At 47.0% G+C, this 10,954-nt stretch overlaps 1 protein-coding gene across 1 annotated transcript; it reads left to right on the top strand.

Annotated features, from left to right (window-relative positions):
* Window positions 1-5,940: 5,940 nt before the first annotated feature.
* Window positions 5,941-10,256, top strand: PSMB10 (proteasome 20S subunit beta 10). Its single transcript, XM_036753034.1, has 8 exons — window positions 5,941-6,207; window positions 6,548-6,635; window positions 6,767-6,864; window positions 7,207-7,347; window positions 7,535-7,650; window positions 8,390-8,448; window positions 9,778-9,929; window positions 10,072-10,256. Exons 1-8 carry the CDS (start codon window positions 6,152-6,154, stop codon window positions 10,181-10,183), a joined length of 822 nt encoding a protein of 273 aa, XP_036608929.1. The 5' UTR covers window positions 5,941-6,151; the 3' UTR covers window positions 10,184-10,256.
* The last annotated feature ends 698 nt before the right edge of the window (window positions 10,257-10,954 follow it).

Raw genomic sequence — 10,954 nt, 5'->3', positions numbered from 1 at the left:
TGTCCAAATGTCTGCAATGATATGTTAAAACCCTGAAGCATCGTATTGTTCGGCTGCACTGTGTTGTGATGTCCAAAAAGCAGACTAAGATTTCCAAAGGTGGTGGTAAGGGATCTCCCATGAGTACAGGATTGACCCACGGAGGTTGATACATGTAAGCCCAATACTGTTCTGCCGCGCCCAAGGAAAGCTGCATCATAAGGATCGTGAAGAACGTCTGAGCCCCCATCGTTCTCCTCCTCTTTCTCCTCCTCACTGGTCATTGGGGAGGTGTGTATCTCACGGGTGTTTCTGGTGGGGATGCTACGTGGTCCTGTGTCTGTAACAACAGAAGTATATCCCCTTCCCCATGATATTACCCTGGAAGGCCCCCGCCATTCCCCCAGTCATCTTTCCACATAACCACAGCGGGAACCTTTGTTGGGGAATGATTGTCCCTGTGTTTGATCATCTCCCTATGGCCCAATGGTCCGTGTTATACTACCATGGCCTTCATAGCGGGAGAAAGATTTTTGGAATTGAATTTCAGATAGTTAAGGTACGGTTGGTCCTTTCTACAATGGCTTGTCCCTGGGGATTATAAAGGATTATAGATGCCTTGTTCTCTTTGGTGGCATCGGTAAAGACATTAAAACCATCAACAGGATTGTTCTTTGTATTCTGTGGAAAAATTACTGGCCACTTCCCTAACCAAGGTGGAAAGGGTACCGTGATCCCATATTGGAAATTAAGACCTGCAAGCATTCCCCAGTCAGGGTTGTGTGGTGGGGTAAGGCACCCAAACAACTTCGGGCTCATTCCCTTGCAGTTGTCTCACTCTCATTCTCGCCTGGTGTATGAGGGCTGCAACTGCCTGCATGTATGTTGTCACTGTCCTTTTCTGTTTACTGGGTAAGTACAACCATTCTATCACTCCTTCACCCTGATGCAGGGCTGCTGAAGGTGAGTGGTTTGTGGGCAAGATAGAAATTTCCATTTGTTGATGTGGATCCACTCTAGCAGCAAGTCCCTTGTTATATTTTTCTTGTATGAGACGCAAGGCCTCTATTGCCTCTGCTGTTAACTCCCCGTGAGAGTTAAGAGCAGAATCCCCTCTAAGAACATCATGAAGTGGTTGCATGATTGAATTAGGGATTCCTGTCTTGGGCCGAATCCATTGTATATATCCTATCAACTTTTGCATGTTATTTAGCATTTGGAGTTTGGTAACATCAATTGTTGGTGCCCTTACCTCCACACTAGAAGAATTGATCACATGCCCCAAGTAATTAAATGGGGTTCTCTCTCTGTATTTTCTCTGGTGCCACTTCCAGGCTATAACATGCCATTGCCTGAATGGTCTCCTGAAGCATAGCTTCCAATGTATTGATATTGTTACGTGATGCCAAAATATCATCCATGTAATGTATTATGGTACTCTATACTTTTTTCTGACGGGCTTTAAAATGACATCTACATACCACTGACATAATGTTGGGCTGTTTTTTATGCCCTGTGGTAAGACCTTCCACTGATACCTCTGGTAGGGGGCAGCCAAATTAACACTGGGTACACTAAAAGCAAATTTTTCTCTATCCTGTGTGGCAATAGGTATGCTATAAAAGCAGTCTTTTGAATCATGTTTGGAGACGGAAGACCTGGTTGCAAGGCTCCCATCATTTCCATGCGTGCATTGGCCTATCTTAAATCTGTGAGCATTCTCCATGTCCCTGATTTTTTTTATACAAAATACAGGCAAATTCCACGAGCTCGTAGAGGGTTCTATGTGGTCCTTATCAAGTTGTTCCCTAACTATATCCTGTAAGGCCTCAATCTTTTCTTTAGAGAGGGGCCATTGATCCACCCACACCCGACTAGTGGTTTTCCATGTTAAAGCTGGTGTGGGCAAGGCCTTTTTTTCTTCAATGGCCCCGCCTAAAAAGACTCATTAGATAATGTGAATCTGAGCTGTGTCAATGTCTCTGCCCCGTAAGATGGTTGGTAAGCTTTCAACCACTAGTTGGTTGAATTGTTCCTTCCTTCTCCTCACACTTGAAATGTAAGGGGTGTCTTGATCTTTGTGAATTCTGAGTGCCTCCAATTCCTCTAGGCTTTTTTTTTCCAGCAGCGAGCTTTAAACTTCTAATTTCACTTTGTAACTCCATAATCTTTGCCTCTAAATGCCCTTTTTCTACCTCCCTTTTTAAGTCAGGGTATAAACTTTCCTGTATTTTTTCCTTTTCTTCCACCATCAGGGTTTCTCCCTGCTCCCCTGTTCCCCTCGGGGTGATCAAGCCCGAGGTCTGTGTCTGAGCGGGGAAACTCCGGACCTGCCGTAAATGCTCTTTCCCAGTGGCAATGATCAACTTTAGCATGTTATAGATGATAAACACCTCAATGTCTACCTCTCCTGGGTTTTGCTTATCATATTCTGTTAATTGCTCCCCCACTATAAGCAGCCCCTGTAAAGTATATGGGGGATCATGAGCAATCCAAGGTGACGCCTTTATTGCTACTTGTACAAATTTCTTTATCTGTGAGTCCTTGACCTTGCACCCTTGCTGCTCTGCTAAATTCATAATTGTTCTTTCCCAGCTATTTATTGTTTGCAAGGCAAGTGTCTGTCCCATGGTGAGTTCTTAGACTCTTCTACCCAGAGCCCTGAGGGAAAGGGAAACCGCGCGCTTCGAAGTAATTCACCCGTCCTCCGCTCTCGCTCTGTGGGCCGTCCCGGGATTCTAGCCCCTGGAGTGGAGTTGTTCCTGATTGTCTCCTTATTTACCCCGCGTTGGGCGCCAGTCTGCTCAACTCCTTGGGGAAGGGTCTCCGGCCAGCGGGAACCCTGATCAGGAACAATGATTGTTTATTCAAGGCAGCAGCAGAGCTTTTATAGGAGTTTTAGCCAATGCTAGCTCGCCACCTGCAAGGAGGCTTATTGCCAATCATGTAAAAGGTTTGGCGGTGTGTATGCCCTCGTGGATCCCCTGCGCATGGTCTCATGCTCAGGTGTTACTGAGAGTGTGGAGACCCGACCCAGCCTGTTTGGCCTTGATTGGGAATGGAGGCAGCTCTCTTCTCCCACAGGACCGGCTGTGAGCCTTCGACAGCACTTAACAATTTTCAATTCTGAATTCTCTCTCTCTCTCCCCTCCCCCACTCCCTCATCCATTGAGAAGGCAAGAAAAATAAAACCCATTACAGATGTACACAATTATGCAAAACTAATTCTTGCATTAACTATGTCCAAGATTTTAAAAAGGAAGGAAAAGAACATATCTTTCCATATGCACTCAGAGTGCATCAACTCTCAGTCTGGAGGTGGATAGCATGTTTAATCATGAGTCTTCTGAAATTATGGTCGGTCAGAGTTACTAAGCCTTTCACAGCGGATTATCTTTACATTATTGCTGCTGCTGTGTAAATTGTTCTCTTGGTTCTGCTCATTTAATCTTTAAAAATAATTATACTTTTTTTAAACAAAATACAATGCCTATTCTTATTAAAAACAATAGAAAGGATAGGAATAAATGGAGTATTTTTTCAAAATAATAAGAAATATCTATCTAAAATGAAGAGCAAGCATTATCTGTAATGGGGATAAGCTAGATGTCTTCCTGATGAGATTAGGGGTAAGGCGCGGATGTCCCCTATTATTCAATATTGTGTTAGAAATATTTGCTCTAGCAATAAAAGATGTAAAAGAAATTGAAGTAATAAAAATAGGCAATGAGGAAACAAAATTATCACTCTTTGCACATGATATGATGCTATACTTAGAGAACTCTAGAGAAGCAACTAAAAAACTAGTTGAAACAATTATCAACTTTAGCAAAGTTGTAGGATATAAAATAAACCTACATAAATCATTAGCATGTCTATATATTATCAACAAAACCCAGCAGGAAGAGACAGAAAGAACAATTCCACTTAAAATAACTACAGACATTGTAAAATACTTTGGAGTCTATCTGCCAAGACAATGTTCTATATGAACTACAATTATAAAACACTTTTTACACAAGTAAAGACAAATATAAACAATTGGAGAAATATTCATTGCTCATGAGTGGGCTGAGCCAATATAATAAAAATGACAATTCTACCTACATTAATTTACTTATTCAGTGCCATACCAATCGAACTACCAAAGAATTGTTGTATAGAGCTAGAAAAAAACAGTAATAAAATTCATCAGGAAGAACAAAAGGTCAAGAAAATCAAGGGAATGAATTAAAAAAAAATGTGAAGAATGGTGGCCTAGCAGTACCAGACTTCAAACTATATTACAAAATGGTTTTCATATTGGGGGTGGGGCAGTTTTCTTCACAGGCCTGAAGCTCTAGGGGCTCCCATTAGCCATTTAAGAGATCTCAACTTCTCTGGAACCTGAATCTCTCTTCTGAGCTCCCCCTTCCAAGTCATGTCTCCCTAATGTATGCCACACCACAGTGTCATCCTTTGGGAAACCATATGAGCCTACTTTGGGGAGGGGCGTCACAATGGTTCTTTTAAAACAGAATAACCAAAGGTCGTCTGATTTATCAGTTAAGGGGTTGTTGGTAACTTTGGAGAAAGAAGTTTCCGTTAAGTGGTGCCACAGGAAGCCAGAGAGGAAAAGGGTAAATTAAGATAGTAAAGGCAACAAGTATAGACAACTTTTTCTAGGAATTAGCTGAAACAGGTGGATGAGAGTTAGGCCAATGGTTTGAGGGGATAACAAAGCTAATTATAGAGTTTTTTAAATCAGGCTAGTGGAGATCTGGCCATGTCTATAGTGGTGGGGGGAAAGCCAGTAGTAAAGAGAGAGTGAAGATGAGAGTGAGAGAAAAGGGAGAGAGGAGGAGAGAAGAAGGAGGAGGAGGGGGGGGGAAGAGAGAGAGAGAGAGAGAGACAGAGAGCGAGAGAGAGATTGGAAGAGGGGTAGGGCACTTATCCTTAGGGATTTTTATTCTCTCAGGTGGTTTGATGACATAAAAGATTCTTCCCACCAGAGACATCCAGGTATCACAATGGAGAGGCACTGGATTTGGCTTCAGGAAGACCTGAGTTCAAATGTGCCCTTGGATACTAGCTGTATGACCCTAAGCAAGTCACTTAACTTCTGCCTATCCAAGCTTCCTCCCCTGTAAAAAGGGGATAATAATAGCATCTACCTCACTTTGCAAACCTTAAAGTGCACTCTCTCTCTGTCTCTCTTCTCTCTCTCTCTTCTCTCTCTCTCTCTCTCTCTCTCTCTCTCTCTCTCTCCATATATATAATATATATATATATATATATACATACAAATTAATATGATTATTACCAGGATGGATCTGGATGAGGCCTCTTGGTCTGAACAATCTGAGACCAACTATCTCCCTGGTGACATATCTCCTGAGTGGGATGTAACTAGCTAGTCACTAACTTTTTGTCCTTGTGGGAATATACACTTTTCCACCCTGACTCTTGGATTCAACTTTATTACACTTAGGACCAACATCCATGCCTGGTGGAGAAGAGGGCAAGGAAGGGCAAGGGGATGGAACGTTTGGACAGGAGAAGAATCTTAGAAGTCTGAAGTGGAAGGGACCTCAGAGATTGATTTCAGCCCCGAATTTTCAGATAAGGAAAGTGTGTCAAAGAGAGGCAAAATTAGTTATCCTAAGGCCACCCTGTGAGTTAGTAGGATAACTGATGAGGGACAGAGCTACTCTCTCAGGGTCACCAATCCCAGGAGGGGCTCCTCTGCTCCGCCCCTCCCTCAAAAGTCCTCAGTAATGGTAGCAGAGGTAGATGGGAAGCAGGTAGCTCCTGTGTTTGAAGTTTCTTCACTAGGGATGGGAGCCCTACGCTGGGATGGGATGTGAGGGAAGGGATAGAGTGGGGAGAGGAGAACGGCTCCATTAGAGCTCAGGCAGCCTCCCCGCTCCCCACCTTCCTCCACCACCCCCCACCATCTCAGCCCCTCCTCTTTCCGTAGACAAGGTGAAAGTGAAAGCTGAAATTACAAGAAAAGGAAGCGTCCAAATTAGCCGTGCACAGTCGCCTCGCTATCCTGCAAGAGCCTCGACCCCAGCCCCTCCTTGCCTCTTCCTGATCTCCCCAACCTTGCCAGCCCCGTCTTTGTCACCCCTGTCGAGCCTGGAGCAGCCTCCTCCCCAGCTGTCCGCCTCACATCCACCCAGCTCGGACCATGCTGCAGTCAGCCTGGGAGCCCCAGGGGGGCTTCTCCTTCGAAAACTGCCAGAGGTAAGAGGAAGCCAGGCTGAGATTGGGAGCCTGGTCCAGGACCAGAGAGGGAAGGGATCGTGTTGTCCCTGCTCCCCCTCTCTGAAAACTTCGAGTACGTTGCTTTGAATTTCTGGGAATGGAAAAGAAAAGTGAAACTGGCTAGGTGGGGGAGGGAATGGGGGAATTCTTGAGGGGCTGATCCAATTCGATTCTTAGATGAAAGGTTGGGCGGGGGGAGTGGAAAGCCATAAAGAATCCTAACCTGGATAGAAAGGGTGTATATTCAAGGAACTAGAAAGACCCCTCCAGTGTGATTCCTGGCTCCAGAGGGTCTTCTCTTCCTTTTCCCACACCCCAGAAATGCATTTCTGGAGTCTTCCCTAAAGGGTCTCCGCGTCCCCCATGCCCGTAAAACTGGTACCACCATCGCTGGCCTTGTGTTTCAGGTAAGGTGGGATGGAGATGGGGCGGGAATGAGAGGGACAGATGATCTGGGAAGGGGATTGATTTGGGGGCAAGTGTAGAGGTGGTTAGTAGGGTATTGAGGGCTGGAGCTAAGCCCTGACCTCTCTTCTAGGATGGAATCATCCTTGGGTCAGACACACGGGCCACCAACGATTCAGTTGTGGCTGACAAGAACTGTGAAAAAATCCACTTCATCGCCCCCAACATCTAGTGAGTCACCTTTCCTATCTCACCTCCCTGCCCAATGTCTCCCCCATTCATTCCCAGCTACCTCCTCCTTAGTACATGGGAATCAGAGCTGCAGGGAGCCATTGTTAGGCCAACCCTCTTATTTTACAAATGAAGAAACTGAGTCCAGATGAGGAAATGAGCTATTGGCAGAGCCGAAATTAAAAAAAAAAAAGCCCTCTGGCTCCAAAGCCAACGTTCTTTCCATAATTCAGACTAGCTGGCCTTTTTGTTCCAGGCTTCACATCCAGATCCCTCCAAACCTAGTCTAGCTGGACCCTCTCCCCTATAAGCCTCTTTCTCTAATGCTGACTCTCCCCTCAGCTGCTGTGGAGCAGGGGTGGCAGCAGATGCAGAAATGACCACACAACTAATGGCATCCAACATGGAACTACATGCCTTGTCCACCGGCCGGAAGCCAAGGGTAGCCACTGTCTGTCGAATGCTCCGCCAGAAGCTCTTCCGGTGCCATGGGAGCTGGGCAGGGGAAGTTAAATAGAGATTTGGGAGATCTGGGAGGGAGGCAGATAGAGTGAATACTTGGGATGGGGACAGGAAGATAAATGGGGCAGGAGACAACAGCTGGAGGGAAGTGGAACTGGTTTGGGGAACCTGGGCCCGGGGAGGAGAAATGATAAGATTCTCCTTACAGCTACCAGGGCCATATTGGGGCCTCCCTGATTATAGGGGGAGTGGATGTCACAGGCCCCCATCTCTACAGTGTGCATCCCCACGGCTCCTATAGCCATCTCCTTTTCACTGCCATGGGTGAGTCCCTGATCCCACCCCCAGACTCATAGAATCACCGAATCTCGGTTAGAAAACACCAGAGGCCATCTAGTCCACACCCTGATTTTACAGTGAGAAAACCGAGTTCAGAGAGCTTAGGTAATTGGCCCAAGGTCACAAAGGAAGCAAATAGAAGAGTCAGGATTCAAATCCAGGGCTTCCAACTTCAAATCTAACACTCCTTCCACTTTACTTCCTTAGACAGGACACCAATAATTGTTGGGAAGGGTTTCATTATATTCATTCTAAATCTGCTCCAGTGTAACTTCCATGGCAGCTAGGCCACAATGAATAGAGAGTCATTGGGCTTGGAGTCAGGAAGAACCGAGTTTGAATCCTAGTCGTGTGACCCTAGGCAAATTACTTGCCCAGCTTCACTCAGCCTTGGTGTCCTCATCTCTAAAATGGGTTAATAGCACCTGATTTCACAGGGTTAATGTAAGGATCCAAGTAAGAGAATATGTACTTTGTAAACTTTAAAGTGCTATATAAATTACTAGTTATTATTATTAGAGACCTCTGAGACCAAATGTCCCTAAGGATATATACCCAACTCCACCCCCTTACCCCCCCCAAAAAATAGCCCTCCCAGTCCTATGTGTATGTGGCAGCAGATCAGGACAGAAGGAATGTCTCAAAGGATTGTGGAAAGGGAATAAAGTTGAGAGGCCTCCTAAGACACTGCTCACCACTGCTATCCTCTGTCACCTTCCAAAAGGCTCTGGACAGGGACCGGCCATTTCTGTGCTAGAGGCTCGCTTCAAACCAAATATGACGGTGAGAGCTCCCTTCCGCCATCCCTGGCCCACCATCCTGGTCCTCCCCCATCCTCTCACTCCTCTCTACCCGCTGCCGTGCTGAAACCAGCTTTCTGTACTGTGGGAAACAGCTCTGTGCTATCTGCGCTATATGTGTAGGGAATGTTTTTCTAATTGCAAACCCATCAAAGACAAGTCCCTGGGCCTGACTGAAAACCTGGGGGATGTGGCAAGAAGCTGGGATGTGCTGAGCTCAGGACCCATCCACCACCTCCCCTGCCCTGTAAATGAGGCTGAGAGGTAGACACTTCCTTAGCCAGGAAACGAGAACACATTAGGGGGCTGAATAGTGGGAAAGCACAGGACAGCTTGGAAATGGGAAGAGAAGGCAGCCTGCCCCTAAGATAGAAGGCCGGTAAAACACTTGGCAAATCTTAAAGTGATTATGTGTGTTCCCCACTAGATGGGAGAGAGTGGGCACATCGTAGATGGATTATAGGGATTTGGTTGGTCCACAGGGTCTGCTTGCTCCCAGGGGCAGAGCTAGGTTCAATGGGCGGTATAGAGAGGCAGATTGTGACTGAATTCTCCTGAGGCCACCTGGCAACGAGAGTTTAGAACAAGTGAAGAAACCCAGCTTCATTCAAGGATAGATAGAACCTCCAACCCCCAACATGGCAGAGAGAAGAACAGGCACGGGGCTCTGGGATTCTGCACCCAGGCACTCATTCCTTCAGGGCCTTTTTGTTCCGGTGTGGTTTGACCTTGGTTTCCCAGTGAAAGAATTTTAAAAGGTCTTTTTTTTTTTAATTGGGGCAAAAGGTCTTATCTCAATCCAACCGCCCATGTGCCTAAAGTGCATTGAGATTGTCAAAGCCCTTTCCTCAGAAGAACCCTATGAGAGAGTCAGCCGCATTAAATAAAAGGACTTTGTCCACACTTGGGGTAGGCTGGGCTTGGTGGGGAGAAGGGAGATATGGGAATCAGCTGCCTCACCTTCCTGAAGAGAACACGGGAATGAGACCAGAGGAGGAGAGTGGGAGATGCAAGGGGGAATGGATGGGGGGTAGGGGAGGGCTGAGCCCTTTCCTCGCCCCTTCTTTGTCCCCTCACTTTTTTCTGTTCTATCCATACCCTCTTCACTTCCCCCATCCCCTTCATCTCTCTCGGTTCCCTCACTGTCCCCCTCTGCCATCTTCACCTCTGTCTCCTCATCACCTCCACTCACCTTCCTTCTTGTTTCTATGCCCTCTCATTGAGTGCCTATTCATTTCCCTTTATTTCTATACTTACTCTTTCCCTCTAATTCTCCTTTCCCGTCCCTGGCTGTCCCCTCGCCTTCCCCCAGCTGGAAGAAGGCCAGCGGCTGGTGGTGGAGGCAGTGACTGCTGGGATCCTGGAGGACCTGGGCTCAGGAAGCAATGTGGATGTGTGTGTGATCACCCAGGCTGGGACCAAGATCCAGAGAGCAGTGAGCACCCCAGCTGTTCTCTCTAAGAGGTGAGGAGCTGGGTACCAGGCAGGGGGAGAGCATGGGGTGATGGGAGGACACAAGGATGGGCTGCAGGGATGGGGAGAAGCATATCGGGGAGAGCAGAGAGGACCTGACCATAAATGGTCTGCCCCATCCCCTACTCCTCAGGCAGGGCAAGTATGGCTACCCAGAGGGTACTACAGCAGTGATGAAGGAGACCGTGACCCCCCTGTTACTGGAGATGATCGAGGAGACTGTGCAGACAATGGAGGTGGAGTGAGTGAGCCTAGTGGTCACAGGGTCCCACCCTAAGACATGGAAAACTTATGGGACAATAAAAGTCTTTGAAATGAGCTCTGAGTCTGAGAGTTTCTGGACTCTGCACCCCCTCATGGCAGGAGTAAAGGGGCCATAATGATGCTAGGAGAGATGGCTTGGCACATGTAGGTGCTTAAGAAATAATTGTTGATTGGTTGGTTGGAGTGGTCAGGGTGGCAGGGAATGGCCCTAGGGGTAGTTGAAGCCCAGGACCTGCTCCCCAAGGTTTCCTCTAACAAACCCTATGTGCCAGAGTGGTCATCCCAAGGCTGCTACTACCCCATGGAGCCTTCCAAGCTCTGCTCCTCCCACTCACTAGGACTTCTTCTCTTAGTTCAACCCAGATAAATGCTGGGATTTTCAGAAGACACTTTACTGAGTAATCATTGAGAAATAGAGCAAATAGAAGTTGTGGGGCTGGAGAATGCAGAGCCCAAGAGCCCTCTGAGGGTACCTCTGGCCCTGTTCCTATTCCTCCCCTGGGGTGGGGGAAAGTCTGAGGAGCCTTCCTGTCCTGGTCACCCTAAGTCTGGAGTGTATAAATCTGAGTCAAGTCCTGGGTACCACAATTTAGGAAGTTCACCAACAGCCAGGATGGGGAGGGAACAGAATACATATGCCATGTGAGAGTCAGCTTAAGGAACTGGGGATGGCTAGCCTAGAGAAGGGTTGTGGTGGAGGTGGACATTCTCAGGTGCCTCAGATACCATCAGGTGCTCTGAAAGAAGGCTTG

Source organism: Trichosurus vulpecula, chromosome 3, assembly GCF_011100635.1.
Source record: "Trichosurus vulpecula isolate mTriVul1 chromosome 3, mTriVul1.pri, whole genome shotgun sequence".
Lineage (NCBI taxonomy): Eukaryota > Metazoa > Chordata > Mammalia > Diprotodontia > Phalangeridae > Trichosurus > Trichosurus vulpecula.
The sequence above is the reverse complement of the archived record's forward strand: the minus strand, read 5'-3'. Positions and strand labels throughout refer to the sequence as shown.

What these genes read in the sequence shown, in the direction of transcription:
- PSMB10 (XM_036753034.1), top strand. Translation starts at nt 6,152, where the DNA reads ATGCTGCAGTCAGCCTGGGAGCCCCAGGGGGGCTTCTCCTTCGAAAAC. An exon ending in TCGCTGGCCTTGTGTTTCAG is followed by an intron (nt 6,636 to 6,766) that starts GTAAGGTGGGAT and finishes CCTCTCTTCTAG; the next exon opens with GATGGAATCATCCTTGGGTC. An exon ending in CCAGCTGTTCTCTCTAAGAG is followed by an intron (nt 9,930 to 10,071) that starts GTGAGGAGCTGG and finishes CCTACTCCTCAG; the next exon opens with GCAGGGCAAGTATGGCTACC.